At 41.5% G+C, this 18,937-nt stretch overlaps 1 protein-coding gene across 2 annotated transcripts in view; it reads left to right on the forward strand.

Moving 5' to 3' along the window:
- Window positions 1-3,029: 3,029 nt before the first annotated feature.
- The window catches only part of myripa (myosin VIIA and Rab interacting protein a), a 35,439-nt gene continuing 19,531 nt past the window's right edge, over window positions 3,030-18,937 (forward strand). The window contains exons 1-11 of one of the 2 annotated variants that reach the window (XM_084008789.1): window positions 3,030-3,307; window positions 5,036-5,208; window positions 8,487-8,708; window positions 9,722-9,858; window positions 11,509-11,589; window positions 12,735-12,832; window positions 13,915-13,995; window positions 14,140-14,280; window positions 14,856-14,991; window positions 15,185-15,672; window positions 15,833-17,773. In XM_084008789.1, the coding sequence (XP_083864915.1) occupies window positions 5,099-5,208; window positions 8,487-8,708; window positions 9,722-9,858; window positions 11,509-11,589; window positions 12,735-12,832; window positions 13,915-13,995; window positions 14,140-14,280; window positions 14,856-14,991; window positions 15,185-15,672; window positions 15,833-17,773 (3,435 nt within the window). In that variant the 5' untranslated portion in view covers window positions 3,030-3,307; window positions 5,036-5,098. Of the gene's footprint in view, window positions 3,308-5,035; window positions 5,209-8,486; window positions 8,709-8,828; window positions 8,943-9,721; window positions 9,859-11,508; window positions 11,590-12,734; window positions 12,833-13,914; window positions 13,996-14,139; window positions 14,281-14,855; window positions 14,992-15,184; window positions 15,673-15,832; window positions 17,774-18,937 lie in introns of those variants that run through there. The other variant, XM_084008790.1, reaches the window with a different exon arrangement.

Here is an 18,937-nt window from a genome sequence, read left to right on the forward strand (position 1 = left end):
AACAGTGTTATAACGCGTCTTAGTATCCCTAACCCTGTGTTTGTTAGTATTGTTGTCAAACAATAAATGGCTAATCACAACATGCATATGCAACCCTCGACTGTATTTGCTTGGCAAATAGTAACAGGGAGCAAACAAATCGATCCTTGAACATCGATTTCTAAACAATGATATCAATAACAACAATTCCTATTATTGTTATTATTACTATAATTCTCAGGTTATTGTGCATAAATCTCTGGATAAAGCTGGTTTAAGAAGGCCTCACACGGGGCGTCATTTATGTTGGGGTTGTAGCAGGAGCAGATTTGGTTATCAACAGTTAATTATTAATATCAATATGATTATCGGTATTAATAATTATATTTAATATATTATCATGATATAATCATGAATAAACGGGGCACCACCCTGGGATCAGGGAAAAGATAACCTAAAACTGTATTCAGTCTCAATATGAAGGTTTTATACTCACATGCCAATCATCGTGATCATTGGCATGGAAGCATAAAACAATCTAACAATTAAAAAGGCGTGAAATTCAAGCACTAGCCTTCACAACCTGCTGTTATCCAGTGACATATACACAACAAGCACAAGAGACCGCTAGTTATAATATAATAAGATTTATTAAAATCAGTAATAATGATCACAATCAATAACACTGCAATTAACAAAGCCTTATTACCTAACTACCTAACACACAAAACTAAGCTAAACAGAAGGAGAGACACACGTGGAGTGTGTGTGTGCGTATGTGTGTGTGTGCGTGCGTGTGCGTGCGTGTGCGTGTGTGCGTGCGTGCGTGCGTGTCGAGAGAGAGAGAGGGAGAGATAGCTGATGTGCGGCCACCAGATGGAGCTATTCCTCGCAGCGGTCAGGGGCGGAGCCACTGAGGTCTGACGGAGTAGCGAGAGAGAGATAGCCGTATGTAGCCACCAGATGTAGCTATGTCCCTAGCGCCCGCCGGGAACAGCTGGCTTAGGACACGTGTGTGCGGTGTGTGTGTGTTAGCGGGGCACAAACAAAGAGAGAGAGGATGCGCGAGCGATATTCGGAGGGACAGAAAGCGTGCCGTTACCACACGGGCTCGCGTGAATGAACTGTCGTTTATTCCGCGAGACCGGTCTTTTAACTGATAGTAGAGGCTTTCTGAGCTCGCGAATATGGCGGAGGTTAGTCGCACACTGTTACAGAAATCAACCCAGCTGGGTACACATCAGTATTCAAATACAGCAGCACATGAACCAACGGACTCGGCGGTCCGCGATCAGAACTTAAAACACATTAACAAGAATTACAAGCATATCCTACACTATCACTTGTGTCTCTGCCCAGACTGATAGCCTCTTACTGGTATCGTTGCGTAAGACGATGACGGCGTTCCGTAACGGCGGTGGTTCGTGAGTCCCCGGCGTCAGCGGGGGACGTGATGAGTCGGCTTCGTCCAGACGAGAGCGGAGCGGGTTTCCTCTCGTTGATCAAACTCAAATAAAGAAAACAGTCCGTGTTTCTTTCTTCCACGGACGGCGATATAATCGCGGCTTGGCGATTTAGTCAGCTTACTTCAGACAGCGTCTGGTAGCTGGACGGCAGGAACCGGCTTGGTTCCTCTTGTTGCAGCGGTGCGCTGCGGGAGGGGGTCGCCTCCCGTTGCAACGTGGTGTTGCGCCGGTTGTAGGAAGAGGCCAGTAGGAGTCGGAGTAAGAGTGAATAAGAGTGAATAAGAGAGCGTTCTCCGGGCGGCTTCGGTTTATAAAGCTCAGGCCGCTCCAGGGGACCCCCCGGGGTTCCCTGAAGATGTCAGCCAATAGGATGGTTGTGAGGTGTCGCATCTCTCACCTGGGTGAGATGTGAAACTAAAATGGCGGTGTAGTTTTTAATCCCCTTTGTCCCTTTGTCCTGGCCGCATGTGTGGGCTTCTGTAGGCCGCATTGTGTAGTCCTAACGGTTAGGTCCCAACATTAATCAATGTGCTTTTCAAGACAAGGACTGTTTAAACGACTTAATAGCTTAAATATAAGTAAGTCTTAACCATTTACAGTTTTATTTGGCTGACACTTGGTGAACACTTATCTGAAGCACAAGGCAGGACACCATCCTGTTACACAATTTGTTTTTTGAACGTTTGGTATTTGGGGGAAACGCATTTACAGAACAACCTTGCAAAAGAGAATGAGCTGTTCAAATTCAAATGTAATTCTTCCTTCAGTTTAGGGAAGCAACATTTTGATTATCATCCAGAGATGGTGCAGTAACTGTTTGCCAGAATTCATGGAAGTAACTCAATATGGATAATATCAGTCAGATCAATGAATCAATAGCGATATCCAACCCTCTGTCCATCCCTCTTATGGGTCCATCGGACAGGTGCGTCTTGTCTGGAGACAGAGAGACATGGAGAAGAGAAAGAAGTCACAACATGGCTTCAACTAACAATGGAAAACGTCCTGTCCGAAATAGATTCACAGATCCTAACAATGTTATCAAGTATCCATGGTGTATAATTAAACATCTCTTAACTAAATATAACAATTTGTTATTGACAGCAAAATGCCGCAATGCTGCACCTGTCCACTAGTTGGCCTCAGTGTTTCTATGCTTTGTCACTCAATCACGTTGTCCTCGCGCACTTCATCATCCAATCAGATTCAGGCTTCCTCCAGGCACATCTACCGACTGTCTGTAGCTGCAGCATTTGTTTTCCTGCTGCCACATAAAACCGGAAGCACATTCATACTCAACTGTTCGATTCTGCTTGTTTACAGTTCTATGTAAATTATCATCACGAAGTTTGAGTGACGCCAGATATCAGATCCAGGTCTAAAAGTATTATTCTCACGCAGTGCAAACCTACAACAAACGTGTCCAACAAATTCAACATACTTTTCAGTTAGAAATCTCCTTTAAAAATAAAATAAAATAAAAAAATCAACAAATCCTCCGCACTCAGAATCCGTCTTCTCTCACTTGTTTACTCGAACTTTCATCACTTCCATGTCGCCTATAAACCCTTGTTCCCAGCAGAGGAACAGTGGAAGTAGGCCCAGACCCGGATCAGGCTTGATCCTGATTTTCTCTCAGAAACCGGGACAGGCTGCACGGATCAGACCCGCAGCGGCAAAACTCCTCAACCAACGGAGGAGGAAATATTGTATAAGACCGCCTAGCAGACGCCTTACGACTTTGATTTATATATAAATATATAGATATATATTTTAGTAGTACTAGTTGCTTACGTGTTTTTGCTTTCGACTTTGTCCGTGAAGGAGTCGCTTCCACCCAGCCCGAGAACTACAGACTATCGGTGAGTTTTCATGTGGTTCGTGCGACTCTTGTTTTTCTTTCTTTTTTTAAAGCAAGTTATAAAATAAAATGCGCAGTATTTAATGGTATATTGTTGATTGTCAACTGCTTTCACAAAAACATCATTACAAAAATCATTTAGAAATTCTGTTTACATTTTAATCTGGTATTTATTACAGTTTGGATTATTCATTTTTTAACATCACAAGTTGTAATGCATGAGAACTGCAGAGTCGTGGTAGTTAATGTTAAGGTAAACAGTGCTTTGGCAATTAGTTTAATCTGCTCTCCTCTGGCACATCCAGGGATTCACTAGACACCCTGATCTGCTGTCATGCTGCCTTCAGTCATAGAAAAGTCCAACTCCTGCAGAGATTTCCTCCTCAGGAATGCTAATGCAGAAATCCCAACTGTGTTAATTCCCCCCGATTTACTGGTGAACGTAGCTTGTTGGACGTCAAAATGGGTTTTAAGTGCTTACGGACTCAGTTGTGTACCTCCATAATACAAACCAGGAGGTTTTATGTGTGTGTGAGCTGCCATTAAATGCATATAATACAGTTAAAAGTGTTCATCTGAATTTACTGTCATGCAGTAGACATGCCAGAAGCCTTGCGATTACTCAGCAGGACTCTGAGAGGCACTTACAATAATGACCACAATATTTTTACCATAATGTCTCGTTAACAGATCGAACTTAGAGGTGTTAAATAAACTTTATGATCATTTTGGAGGCTGCAGTTTGTTGTGCTGTTGAATCGTATTGCATAATACTATTGTTCCTATTATTTTGGCCACCCCTTGTTGGCGGAGCCCCTCTCTGCATAAAGCTTTTAGTTTGTTTGTAAATGCGTTGATTTATTTATTAATTTGCGATCTATCACAGGACTGTGAGACAGACTTAGTGGTTTGGTGTACATAATAAACTGGCTAAGTGTGTACAGTTATACATGCTATGACAGTTGAAGTAAAGCTTTAATGTTGCCGAAGGGCAGTTTGGTTTATGGAGAAGTGATTATAGTCATAATAAATACAGAAAAAATAATGCAGGTCACTGTCGCGTTGCACCAAAACAAGCGTATTAAAGGAAAAACTACAAACTAGCAGATACATCCACAGCTAACAAGTCAAGTAACCTTTATCTTAGAAAGCTAATAACTGTCCAATAAAACAGTTGTTCACAAAAAAACAAAAGCTAATAACTGATGGGATAAAATATAAATGTTAAAGCCACTTTGAAGTGAAATCTCCATCCTGATGCGTCACATTTAAAATGAGTTAAATGTGACGCAACATCTAACCAATCTGATGCCTCCTCAGTTTACTATATCGGCTCACAGTTTTTTACAGACCTCAACCTCAGAATCCTGTCGCTTGTCCATAAATCAGCGAGCCGTTTAGGTCATCAGATCTCCTGACCCTGTACGAACCTCGCCAACCCCTAAGGTCTTCTGTTTCTGGATTATTGGCTTTCCCCAGAGTCAACATTAAACAGCTTCCATTTTAGAAAATGCTGAATACTTACAAATCCACCTCTGAATAGCAGGAGTATAAATGAGCAGACATGGAAATACTCAAGTAAAACACTAGTACTCCAACATTTAACCTACAGCTCTTGAGTAATTGTACTTTCTATTAACATTGTACTGCACTTGTCAACTGTTACTCCATTTCACTGTAGGTTTCTTCTCTGATTGGTGTTTTTGCGGTCATTTCCCCTCTTCTTTAGATGATAACAACACGCTGAGTGACTGGTCAGGGTGGTTGAGTGACAGCCGGAGGAGCGGCGGCCATGGGCAGGAAGTTGGATCTGACGGGGCTGACGGACAACGAGGCGAAGCATGTCCTGCAGGTGGTGCAGAGGGACATGAAGCTACGCAAGAAGGAGGAGCAGCGCCTCAGGTGAGTCCTGACCTCGATGGGAACAAAAAAACTCTCCATGTATATCTACTGCTTGGCGTCAGTGGTGGAGCAAGTATTCTTTACGTAACTAGCAAAATCACAGTGTAGAAATACTTTGTTAGATGTAACAGTCCTGTATTCTAACTTTTTCCTAATTAAAGTATTGGCATCAAAATATACTAAAAGTACCAAAAGTAGAAGTACACAGTAATGCAGATGGAACATTTCAGAATCATATACAGTACAATAAAAAAAATCATACTTAAATACAATACTTGAGCATATGTAATTTTCACTTCTCCTGAGTTCGTTCATAAAAACGACATTAAAACTTTACATATACTCAAGACAGTCAAACAAAGACATCGTTAATATTTGATCTTGTTGCTTAAATCAGGATGTCAAGTGAATAATGGATGGAATAGCTATCTGCTGCTCCTGTCTCTTCTATAGAGCATTTCAGCATCTTTTAAGGTCATTGTTTTAGGTTTATAGCCCCCACTTGTAATGTCTATCGCTGTTGTTTTCACAAACGTTGTTGAAGAACCAGATATTCCCTTCAGGAGTTGCTGGAGAACAAAAATCAGAGAGTGAATATTGGACTTATAGACAAAAACACAACCACATATGAATAGTAATTCAGTTTGTGTGTATCTGCTGTGTGTGGAGCTGCCCTCAAATGTCCATACATAATAAATACTTGCTAAGGCTAAAATTGAATAATTTTTGTAGGAATTCTTTAAACCTAAATAACAAACTTTTTTGAAAATATTGCTGTTTTATTGCAAGAAGTTTGAGATGAACTTAAACAATAGAATGTGTTACAATCACATATTTTAAATATGATATTTTGTAAAAGCAGTGTGGAGCTTAGTGTGCATTCAAGGCATTTTTAGACCCGAGGGGTGTTTCCCATCCTGCCTCTCTTCTCTGGGCAGGAAGTGACTGCCCTTTCCTGTTTCACTTAGACTGGCTTCTTCAACACTTCCAGCCAGCCTTCAGAGCCCAACACAACATGCACAAACAATATGCTAAATGAGCGGATTGGAACTGTGCCACTGGTTAATTTCGACCTGAGAGAGGGGTACATGATCGCGGGGAATGATTTGTCTGCTTGTCAGAGGTCAAGAATAACAAATGTTATGTCATTTCCTTTTGTTACTTGCTCCTCCTACTTCATTATACTTGCATAACAACAACTTGTACCTTATCAAAAAAGGCCTTCAGCCATCGTGGAACCCAATGAAATGATAACAAATTAGACATCGCACATGCAAGATTAACTTAATGGCTGCAATTTCCTCAAGATTTCAGGCGGAGGAATGTGGAATTTGTCCTGAATTCTGCCTCATGTGACAAATGTTACAGTGCAGGTTCATATAAGGTGACATTGTAGTGGCAGATGTCAACAATGCTCCCTTGATTAAATGATATTAGAAGTAGTTCTGTGGCGTTTTAGACGAGGCTGCACGCTGACGAGGCTGCACGTGCACGCATGCAAAAGAGAAGGCCTCCTTTCCTCTTCTCAGCAGAGAGAAACTGTTGACTCGGCTCTCCTTCCATGACTGGACACAATCTCATAAAGGTGATGATAGATAACTGAAATATCACAAACACATGTGAAACTGAGCTGATATTTTACTCGGTAAAGTCTTCCCTGCCTTGTTCTCTAGGTTTTTGCAACAGTAGTGCCTATTGCTACTGCAGAGAATCGTACTCAGGGTGAGATTCATCTACCAGCCAACAGGGGGCGAGTTGAGCAGTGGAAATGCTGTTTAAACTCAGCCGAAAACATGAAAATATGATTTTCTTTTTTTATATGTGGGTTATTATAACTAACGGTATTAATAACACCTACTTATGAGGTGTACATATTAATTATAATCTCTGTTCACAGTTTCAAGTAATCTGTTATAATCCTTTATAAAAATGTGAAGAAAGAACAGTAATTATAATCTCTGAAATAAGACAAAGCTTAGTTGCACATGTATGTAAATGGCCTCATTTATATATAGCGCTTTTATCCAAACATACAATGTATGTATGTATTGCATTTTGTTTAGTTTTCACTTGCACACACACACACACACACACACACACACACACACACACACACACACACACACACACACACACACACACACACACACACACACACCTTTTTAGGCAATTGAGTGTATTAGCTTTATGATATACCTGAAAACTATTTTTTAATTTGTTTATAATTATTTATAAAATATTTTTATTCAATCATAATTCATCCGGAATTCAGTCCGGATGTGAACTTTTTCCTTCTCGCTCGAGCAACGTGATGACCAAGTTTTGTTGCGAAAACAATATTTTCAGCTGATCAGAATTTTTTTTTAAATACACACAAAAAAAACTTTGTATTGTATTTATAACGTTGAGTATTCTTCTTTTGAATTCAGTGGTTGAAGAAGTATTCAGATGAAAGTAAAATGACAAATACCACTGTAGTGAGTAAAATTGTATCTAAGAAAAACTCTTAGGGACCTTTTATATCCTGTTTGTTGAAGCTCTTCCCAAAACATGTCAAACAAACTCTCTCCAACATTTCTGACAATGAAGCTCGACTTTTAAACCGGCATGGAAGAAAAGTCCTTAATGCACAAACATTTGAGGACATTTGAGCATCTCAGTCATCTATCACTATCACTGAATGGTCCTTGTGGACATTTTTCCTCAGGCAAAAATAGATGTTTGATACTTCTTAGTGATAAGCAGAATAGCTGCTGCTGCTGTCGAGGAGAACACACTGATGTATTATTCAACATCTCCTCCTGCTTTAACCTTTACATTAGCACAGCAGGTGGCGTTTAAATGAACGAGAACGCTCCGTTGACATATTCTTTCAAGACATTTATGAAATAAGAATAGAGCTCTGATGACATTTCACCACCTCGGAATGAATAATGTACATGAAGGGAGCTATTGCTGCTTTTTTTTCCTTCTCCAATCATCATTTACCTTTTTTTTAATTTTTTTAATTAAGCTCAGTAAATTATTAATATTACCGACTTTGCGAAACCACTTTAATTTGTGTTCCATTTTCATGAAAGGGAGGCAGAGGATCAGTGTGAGCAGCTGTGTGTTTGTGTACCTCATGTCCTCACTGTGATGATCATCCTATTTGACTCCATAAACCCGCAGAGAGGAATTAATCATAAATATTCTGTCACACACATACCTGGTTGCAGCTTCTTCCTCTCTCCCTCTCTCCCTCTCTCCCTCTCTCCCTCTCTCCCCCCTCCCCACAGTGAACTGAAGCAGGAGCTGGACGAGGAGGGCAGTCGCTGCCTCCTGCTGTCACGGCGGAGTTGCTTCAACCAGCGCTGCTGCATCCGCTGCTGCTCGCCCTTCACCTTCCTGCTCAACCCCAAGCGCCGGTGTTGTGACTGCGACTACAACGTCTGCAAGGCCTGCCGGGTCTACAACAAGCCGGACAAAGGCTGGCTCTGCTCCGCCTGCCAGAAGAGCAGGTAGGCTGGGCGGCGATTCAGATGTTGCGTGTCACGTACTTGAGGCTAAGTTAAGGATGACAGTGACGTCAGAGGTTATTAAGGTCTTACTCTGCCGCTGGAGAGATGGATTTAGCACTTATTACTCACAAACATAGTCACTAAGAACGGGATCAAGTCTTCCACTGGCTGGAATATTTGTGCTCACTATTTGGACTCACTATGGAGTTGGAAGATATGAAGCAACAACATAATGTATGTACAAAGGCAATATTCTATCAAATCTTACAGAATGTATTTAATATGCACCGTTGAGAGGTTCAGATTTCCAGCTGCAGTGCTGCGGTGTGTCATGTTGACATTTGGTGATGTGTGATATGTCTGTTATTATGGATTCATGTCTAGTTTAGTCAGCTCGCAAACACAACGAGACCTACTGGATGAATTGGAAGAGATCGAGGTTTTTGAGTTCACCAACGGTTGACACGGTGACATTTTCTCTGAAAGAATAAGACTGGTTTTAGTCTATGTGTTTCTAAAGTGGTCTGATAGAAAGGATCTAGTCCTCACGTCACATTGTCCAGACGTGTCTGCAGGGCCATCAATGAGAGGGGGACGTGCATAGGAAAAATAATGGTTCTCACTTTACGTGTTGCATTCATTTGTGCTTATCATCAGCAACAACAAATCAATCAAATAATTCCCCACTCTAGCCGTGCCATTCTAATCCTATGTGCTCACGCTTCTTTGTTTTCCTTTTGGTGGTTAGAGAAGGTCAGAGTGTGAGGTAGTCTGGACTTGCACATCAACATACATTGCACCAAAGAAAGCTTAGCGTAAGCCGAGTGGAGTTTGCTGGAAGTGGATGCAGGGAAGGAATGAAATGAATGAATTGGCTATATAATATAAGTCTGCAGCATTTGACACATATTATTTATATATCAGTTGAATTAATTTAATTTATGAAAGCATTGCCACAGGATCAAATATATGATTATTATATTTAAAATATCAGCTCTGTTTGTGTCTCTCAGGTTGTGGAAGACACAGTCACTGGAGTGGTTCTACACTAATGTGAAGACGCGCTTCAAGAGGTTCGGCAGCGCCAAAGTGCTGAAGACTCTTTACAGGAAGCACCTGGCGGAGCACAGCACGCTCTCAGAGCTGACGGGTTAGTGTTGTCGGATGAATGTTGGTGATTTGACTAAACGTGTCCTATGTGACACATTTTGGAAAGAAATGTCACGTTCAGATCTTTCTCTATGAACCTGAAGAACCCTGAAAGCTGCTAACAGATTGTTGGAGAGAGAATTGACTCCCAACTGAACACTATATACCATCATGCATTGCGATGAAGGTCACAGCAAAACTGCCACAGAGTACTTTTATTTATTTATTAATTTTGGAATTCTTGCCCCTACATCATGTTTCTGTATAAACGTAATAATACAGTGACATGCGTATACGGTCATGCATGGAGCCATCGGAGCCTGAACCTCTCATGGTGCCTTCAGGGTTAATGTGACCTTAGGTTTATTTGTGTCCCTGTGCTGCGGACAAATGTGTCCTAACATATTAGATGTTACGACACAGATATCTGACCACACTTGCCATGCCGCAGCCCCTATAATACATGATATTATCTCACATCAGGGAACTCACGCTTGCCTTTTTTTTTAAGCGATGAGTGCTCTCTGTATTTAAAAAAAAATCTACCATTCACATCACTTGGTCCAAGTGGCTTCTTTGCCCCTTAAAGTGATCATGTACTCTACTGTACCGTTTGATCCAGCGCCACAGATCAGGTCATCAGATAATACCACACGTGAGGCCGCTCTAATGCACTTATCCACAAATGGCTGCATTGTTGCATAAATATTTACATGACATGAAAAGAGTGCAGGGCTCACAATTGGGAAGAGAGTATAGTTTCCACTATAAGCACCCAAAATTAAGTAAGAAAAACTGAAAGAAACTCCATGGAATAGAAAAAAACTGATTTAGAGAAATCAATTACTTTCAACAAAATCCACCCTCAAATTATATGCAAGATTTTTGAAGGATTGACTGAATGTCATATTCAAGCGTTTTAACAGCAATATTAATATTGTATACAGAGACAGAGAAGAGAAGAAAAAATAACAAGTAACTTAACACATGGTACTGTATCCATACAAAACATAGATCACCGCATACAAGCCTCCGAAGCTTTATTCCAATTTATTTTATTTATTTATGAGCAGTCCAATAAGCACGTCTGATACAAGTGAGTTTCTGGACAATTTCATCCTCCCACCCGTCCGGCACACATAGTCAGGGAAAGAAAGAAAAATGCATTTACCAGCATGAGTGATGATTTCCTGCCGGATCAGTAGATCCTCAAAAGCCGGGCTCAGACTACAGGAGTTCGGGGGCCGATTTAACCCCGATTTCCCCTCCTGAGTCCCAACGGAGGAGATCAGGTCTGGGACCTTGGTCGGCCCCGATGTTCAGGCCAGATTATCTGGAAATGTGAGAGGTTTACAGGTCTTAACCCCCCAAACTGAGTCATTGGCACCGCCCGATTTAATATCAAACATGATTGTTTTAAATTTCACTATTTTTTAATATTCAATTGTACAGACATTGAATTACTCAACATGCTGGTACAAAGTAACACGGATATGAATTTAAATGAGTAAATACAACTAAACATAAGTTTGCTCAGAAGTTTGTATGTGTGTATCTGTGTGTGTGTCTCTGTGTGTGTGTGTGTGTGTGTGTGTACGTGTGCATGTGCGTGTGTGTGTGTGTGTGTGTGTGTGTGTGTGTGTGTGTGTAGAGAGCAGCACCTATGAGGACAGTATCTGCAACGAGGGCAGCTTCTGTGGGAGTGACTCGACCTTCTACAGACAAACTCAAGGTACACACATTTATTATCATTATTAAATGGATCCATTTTGTACTGTACACCTGTATAATAGCTTGTGATAATACACGTTTACCGTTTTTATTTCTGTTTTAAGTGCCTTGTAGTAATAATCGTAAAAACCGTAGTTGTCGTGGCACTAATACTAGAAGTTGGCATGCAGGAGCAGTACCCCAGTAGTTGTTGTAAATGCTCTACTGTAGTTATATTTCTGGAAGAGGTTCTATTAGTAATAGTTGTAGTATTTGTGTTTAGCTAATACTCTTAAATAACAGTTCCAGATTAACTCTTGAAGGAAACAAACTATATTTACTTGTGTTCCCTAACGTTTGGGTAGAAGTTGAAATGCTAATTTCTTTAAGAATATATCCAATTAAGTCATAAAAAAAAAAAATAATAATAATAAAAGTGAAAGTTTGCTGGTTTGGGAAAAAGGTCTGTCTTTCTTGCCAAAACGTACATCAGTAGATCGATTCGATACCACTCTCATCTGTACGGTAAATATGAATCTACCGCCAGGACACGGTTAGCATGTATAGCTTAGCATGAAGAAAGGAAACAAGGGGACACCGTTGGCTTTGTTCTGGTTAGCATCAACCTCCAGGACCTTTTATTCAGTTTGTTTGTCCTGAATAAACAAGACTGTGTTAATTAGTGAGGTTTTCACGCTGAACTGAGCCATGCTAGCCATTTCCTTTCCTCGTTTTTGTGCTAAGCTAAGCTAACCAGCTCCATCTAACCCTCTGTGGCCACATTATCCAGGTCAAGGTTATTTGGGGGTCATTCATTGTAATCCTCCCAGGAATCCTATTTGTTCCCAGCTGCCATGCGATGCTTCACAGCAGATGAAATAGTGGAGGGATGTATCTTGACTCTTGTTGTAATCTTTTGGCCTGTTTTCAGTCTGCTCTCTTGTTTGGAGGATAAATGACTGCAAACATGAATGAAAAGCTGCAGCGGTCTGGTGGCCACATTTCTGTTTGTGTTGCCTTGGTAACACCAATGAGGGAGTGAAAACACACAAATTAAACTGAAAGTTGTGCATTTATTCCCACGTGTGTTTTTGCTTTGGTTTCAATTCTATTTTAAGGATCTTTCAGGTAAAACACACCAACAAGTGATGGTTTCTTTGTGTTCAGAGCACAGCGTAGCAGAGACCATCACCGTGGCCTTGCGGGTGGCGGAGGAGGCCATCGATGAGGCCATTTCCAAGGCTGAGTTCGACACTGCCAGTCAGGTGAATTATGTTCGTCACTCAAACAGCCTTGTGTTGTCACATACAAACACTGTCTTGCATTGTGTTTCCCAAAGAGTGCTGCTTAGTTTGTGTTCTCTGACGTTAATTCACAACCGTGCATTAGAACGACTATATTGCAGTTGCTGCAGTATGTTATTATTCATTTTTTTTTTATTGTGCATCCCATGCACTTTGATAAGTATCCTCTGCAGTCCACCTTTATCCGATTGCTCTGCTTTTGAGTTTAAAATCAGATTATGGAAAACCACCAGGATTATGTGCAATCCAAATGACAATGTAATACTAAAGTATCAGCAGCATCAGGAGTGGTGGGCGGTGTTTTAAAATAATAAAGAATGCTCTTTGTGAAGCAACCTGAAAACACTTCCTTCCCACACTATTAATATGATAACACAATGTCCACAAAAAAATTATTTTGTTGATCAGGTTTACGTCATCTCCTTGGATGCAGAATGTTTTTACACTAAGTTCCCACATGAGGGAGACGTTGCCATGTGTAGAGATTGTGTATCTCATTAAAATGAAGTTAAATTAGTATTTAGTCATTGAAATCACAAAATGACCTAGAAAATATAATTTTAATTTTGCATAGTGTGCTGAAGCAGAATCAGAATAGTGTAAAGTTTTCTACAGAAGTCTCGTTTTATCTCCAGTGGGACGGAAGTGCTCAAGTTGAGCTGCAGTTTTAAACCAATAACAGTACAAATACTTAATTACTGTACTTAAGTTAGTTTGTACATGATACAAATGAACAAACTGCACCTTTAGGATTACACACAGACACACAACAACTAAAAAACTAAACTCTGCAGCCACTTTCTAAAATACTACTATACTTTCAAATACTAAGGTATTTACTTCATACTAATCCGTTAAAGTATCCCAAGGTTTTTGAATTCAGCACAGCAAATATGTATATTTAGAGCAAGTTTAGAGGGTAATCAGCTTATAGCTTGTATTTGTGTGCGTGCGTGGTGCTGAATAGCTTTCTTATGTGTGTGTGTGTGTGTGTGTGTGTGTGTGTGTGTGTGTGTGTGTGTGTTTGTTTGTTTGTTTACCAGGAGAAGCAGAATGAGGCTCATTATCTGCGAGAGCACAGAGGAGAGCTCATTGAAGAGCTGTCAAAAACTATTGTGCAAAAAGTAAGAAAAATAATGTATATTTTGATGTCCGAGCTGTTTGTATAGTAACCGATGTTCTAAAGTGTGTGATTAGGTGGATGTTCTGTGTGTGAAAAGCCATTGTGTAATACACAAATGTCCTAATATCCTCTCTGTCTCTCTCAGATCATCAGTCGGAGGAAGACTTTGAATGAGCTGAGGGCAGAATATGACCAGGATTGGCTCCTTGAACACAACACTGACCTTCCTCATCCGTCTGACTGTGATCAGGCCTCCAGCTCCCTTAAACACCAGCCAGATCTCTGGGTAAAAAGTCACACTGCACAAATAATGTAGAAGAAACAGTGGTCAAAAGTACATTTACTCTAATACTGTACTATTGTTTATTATGAAAGCTTAAACCATGTGTTGCCAATCTGTTTGGCTTCAGACCCTTTACCTGTATATGTTAACAGCTACTTACTTCTGAGACATTATACCTCGTTTTAACAAAAAAAAAAAAAAAATGCAAAACTAAATATATAAAAACAAAAACTGAAAATAAACTAAGTTAAAACTAACTCAAACTAAAATGAAGTGGAAAGGTCAAACCTAATATCAAAACTAGGCTAAATTCAAAACAAATATTAAAAACATGGTTCAGATGTCCGAGTTGATAGCAAAAAAAAAAATCTTTAAACTCAAACTCAGGTGTTTCTAATCCAAAAGAACAAAGATTTGAGAAAAGTCCAAAATATAAAGTGATTACGTGACTTTATTCATACAGTTAATCAAACACTCGTCTCCACCTCGCTGTCTATCGATTTAACCTTCTTGCTGTCTTCCAGTGTGACTGTGACACAACGATCAATCGCTTTTATTTGCCATCTCTCCCGCCTCAGAGCTCACACACTGCCTTCTCACTGCTGGACAACGTCCCTCCAGGTCTGATACAGGACTCCTCACAGGCGCTGAACAAGGACGGAGATGGATCCACGATGTCCACCTGGAAGAGTGTAGACCGGCTGGACACTGCTGGTGAGAGCTTGTATTCTTTGGGTTGGTTACGTTCAAAATAATAAATGTACTATCAAGAAAGCTACGTATAAAGAAAAGTTAATATATTAGTCATCTATAATCGATATAATAGTCTGTCAGCGAATGGCTCCACAGCGTTTGCTTTTGCTTGTTTATGTTGCTGCATGTGTGAATTGACTTTGTGTGTGTGCAGGGGTGTACGGAGCGGTGTCCTCAGTGCTGAAGAGCCCCGACGGGAACTGGATCGCCCTGCAGAGCGCCCCGCTGTCTCGTCCCAGCCTGTTGACCAGGAGGAAGAGCCAGATCTTCAGTGCCTTGGAGAGGGAGTCTGAAGTGGTGTCCGCCTACGAAGGCCTGGGCTCCGACAACGAAACCAAATCCGAGCCCGACGCCCGGGTCAAGATCCCGTCACTGCCGACCGGCAGCAGAGACGATGTGTTTTCAGACTCCGAGGGCTACCGTAAGCCTAATAAGCCTCCACTGGCTCTTTTGAAGAAGATGCCCGCGGAGATCGGGCACCCTCCGTCCTCCTGTAGGACCAGCATCATCGATGTGAACTTTAACGTTGACGAAGCGTCGGAGGAAGAGCAGAGCAAGGTAGCTGCAAAGCCAGATCTGGGAAAAGTCAGGAGATTACGGAAGAAAAGGAGGAGTAAAAAAGATTTGTCTTCTTCTGTGCTGGTAAGAACTAGAAACTACAAACTGTTGAGATGGAAAGATCTCTGATTTATAGCAGAAAATAATCAATTCAAAATTGTGCAGATGTCTCATTTTATCTGTTTTATCTCTGCTTTATTCACCACAGAAAGTGTATTCTTAAATCTATTTCTCACTTTGACAGGATTGCAGGGAGAAAGGCAACCATTCCCCTCACCCGTCTGATACTGCGACCCTGGGCACTTTGACCTCAGGAGCCACGACCCCTGAACCTTCTCACCTTGAGAGTGACATCACAGGCCACGGTGACGATCAGATGGAGCAGGAGCTCGCAGTCAAACTACAACAGCTAGCAGGCCGGCTTTCTGAAGGAGAAGTCGATGGAGAAGCGAGAGGCGCTGGCAATGATGGACAGAGGGAGGAAAAGAGACGGGGAGGCGAGGACAGAGGCGAGGACAGAGACGAAGACGACCAGAGGCTGTGGAGGAGAAAGGTCGACCTGGATGAAGAAAGAACAAACGAAGACCAGGAAGTAGATGAAGAGATGAAATACAGATTATACAGGCTCATCGCACAGTCCAGACTCACGTACCTTACGACGGATGATGACTTAGACAAAGCTAGCCAGAGCGAAGGAGAATGGGATGGAGATGAGAATGAAGACACGGAGGCGGAAAAGACGGATGGACTCGCTTCTCGACTCTGTCAGCTGGAAAGCGAAGTCGGGGTCAATCAGTTCTCCTCCACAGAGGATGAGCTGGACAGAGTTGGCATCGTGGATGACGGGAGGAAGACGGCGACAGGAGAAGAGGAGGAGCTGGCGGTGAAAGTGTGCAGATTAGTTGATCAAGCCAACGCCACCCAGTTTTCATCCACGGAGGATGAGTTGGACCGGGCAGGCAGAAGCGGCGAGGTGGAGGATGTGATGAACGAAGAGAAGCTGTGGAAGCTGCAGGCAGACCGAGACGTCCAGGCCGCTCAACTGTGCAATTTGGCCAGCCTGCTTAGTGCTTCTCAGTTTTCTTCCACGGAGGATGAGCTGGATAGAGTTGGAGAGAATGAGGCGGAGGTGGAAATAATCCATGGAGGAACCAAGAGGGTGGAAACGGCGGGAAAGAATCGGGAGAGGAGAGAGTCATTTGGAGATTTGGACGTGAAAATGTTCGATTTAAGGGACGAAACTGAGGAAATGAAGATGGAGAGCAGTGATGAAAAAGTCTGTGACGTCCAAGATAAAACGGAGGTAGAGGGAAAGAAAGATTTTATGGAGGAGAGAGTAACGGACAAGGATGAACATATGGTCAAGGGGCACATGTGTGAAGAAGAAGTAGAACTTCTGAAAGAGGACAAGGCAAAAGAGATGGAAGAAAGACAAGCGATGGAGTTAGAATCAGCGGTGCAAGCAGGGAGAACAGAGGAGACAATGTCCTTACATGAGACAAAAGTCCAAAAAGAGATTCCACCAGAGGCAAAGTGGCCGGTCGGAGAGGAAGGAGAAGACATACATGAAGAGGTCAAATTCAGAGAGAGTGAAGAGAGTCAGGATTCAGCAGCGGACAGCGAGGAGGAAGATGCAGAATTTGACCGAATAATCAGCAGCATGTTGATGATGACTTTAGAGGACATGCAGGCAGAGGCATTAAATAATGACGCTGCAGAAAATGGAAGCCTAAATAGAGAGCCAGAGGAAGGAGAGACAGGGGAGAAGGTAAAAGTTCAGAGAGGGAGTGCATTTGATGAAAACGCTGTCGACTCACCAGAGGCAGGAACAGGGTTTCAAAGACGATGTGATGATGTGATGCCAGAAGAAGATGTAAGTGAGCTGATTGGAGGAGATGCTGCAGGTCGGCATGAAAACAAGCAGCAGGAAAAAAATACAAACGCAAAAGAAACTTCAGAAATGATAGGGACACTTGAGGGGAAACGGACGCATGGAAGAGGAGAAGCAGATGATGACAAGCGAGAGGACAGAAGAGTCCCGACTGAGTGGGAAATGATGGCGACGAGGGGATGTGCTGCAGAGGGAGATGGTGAAGGTCTTGAAGAAACCAAAGAGGACGTGGAAGAGAGCGTCTCGTCTTCTCTCCAGGAGGATTATTTACTGTCACCTGAGGAAATTCAAAATGTAAGAACGGTATTAATTTGCCTCACTCTGGACAGTGATACAAGCAACTTTACTGTAGCCAGAGTCACTAAAGTCGGATGCCGATTCAAAAGCCTAAATTGTCCACCGATTATAGCATTATAGTGAGCCACTTTTGAAAGGAAAATAACACATTCTTCCTCTAACAAGCAAAAAAGTGAATTAGCAGAATAGTGCACCGTTGCACATTTGAACAAACTCAGAAGTTTTGATTAAAAAGTCTCTCTGAAAGGAGAACTGAGCCTGTTCTCATAGAAATAAGAGGCTATTTGCTCCATTCAAGATTGATGATTTAGGTTTTAGTGAATCATTCTCCACCCTGATGCAGTCATTCACTTCGTTCAACAATACATCATAATATACTATACTCATTTTCCATCCATCAGGTTGTAAATGTGGCATAAATATCATGTAGGAACATGTGAATATTTGCATCTGACAAGTTTGGAAAAAAAATTGGAATAGAATATGTCATGCTCTGTGTTCAGACTGAGCAAAAGCATCGGTCTGACATGAACTTTTAGGTAACTGCTGTTGGATATAGTTTCAATTCATGTATGAAGTAGTTCCTTATGCAACGTTAGCACACAAGTTCCTAGTGACTCATGAGGCATCCTGCATTAGTATGATACCCGTATTATAAGGTCCCGGAATTCAACAAGCTGTCTCTCTTGGTCAGTTTATAGATTAAGTTTGCAAACTTTAGATATATATTGCTGTGTAACTGGTCCAAATGACAAATTAATTATTTAAAGTTAATTCTTCAAATTGCTTCTGGATGAATTTTCAGCTCAGGAGAAACCCAGTTAATAGGTGTTGAGTTAATATTATTTCTGTTTATTGATTAATTTATTCTAATTGTGCTATGATGTGTGATGTATCGTACATCCTTTAGAAATGACACATCGTAGGCTCGCTTGAATGAAATGCTCACATCTGAGTAACTTTTCTTTGCAATGTAACAAACTACTAACCAACTCTGCCTGATGCTGTTTTTCTTTTGCCGATCTGTCCTGTGTTTTCTCCTTCTGTGTTTCTCTCTCTGTGCTGTAGAGTAGTGACACGGAACTTTACAAAACGATTCAGTTTATCTCGGCTCTGCTAGAGCAGGTGAGAACCTGTTGTGCAGCTCTTGGTGATCATTGG

The sequence above is a fragment of the Eutrigla gurnardus genome (assembly GCF_963514095.1).
Source record: "Eutrigla gurnardus genome assembly, chromosome: 4".
Classification (NCBI taxonomy): Eukaryota; Metazoa; Chordata; class Actinopteri; order Perciformes; family Triglidae; genus Eutrigla; species Eutrigla gurnardus.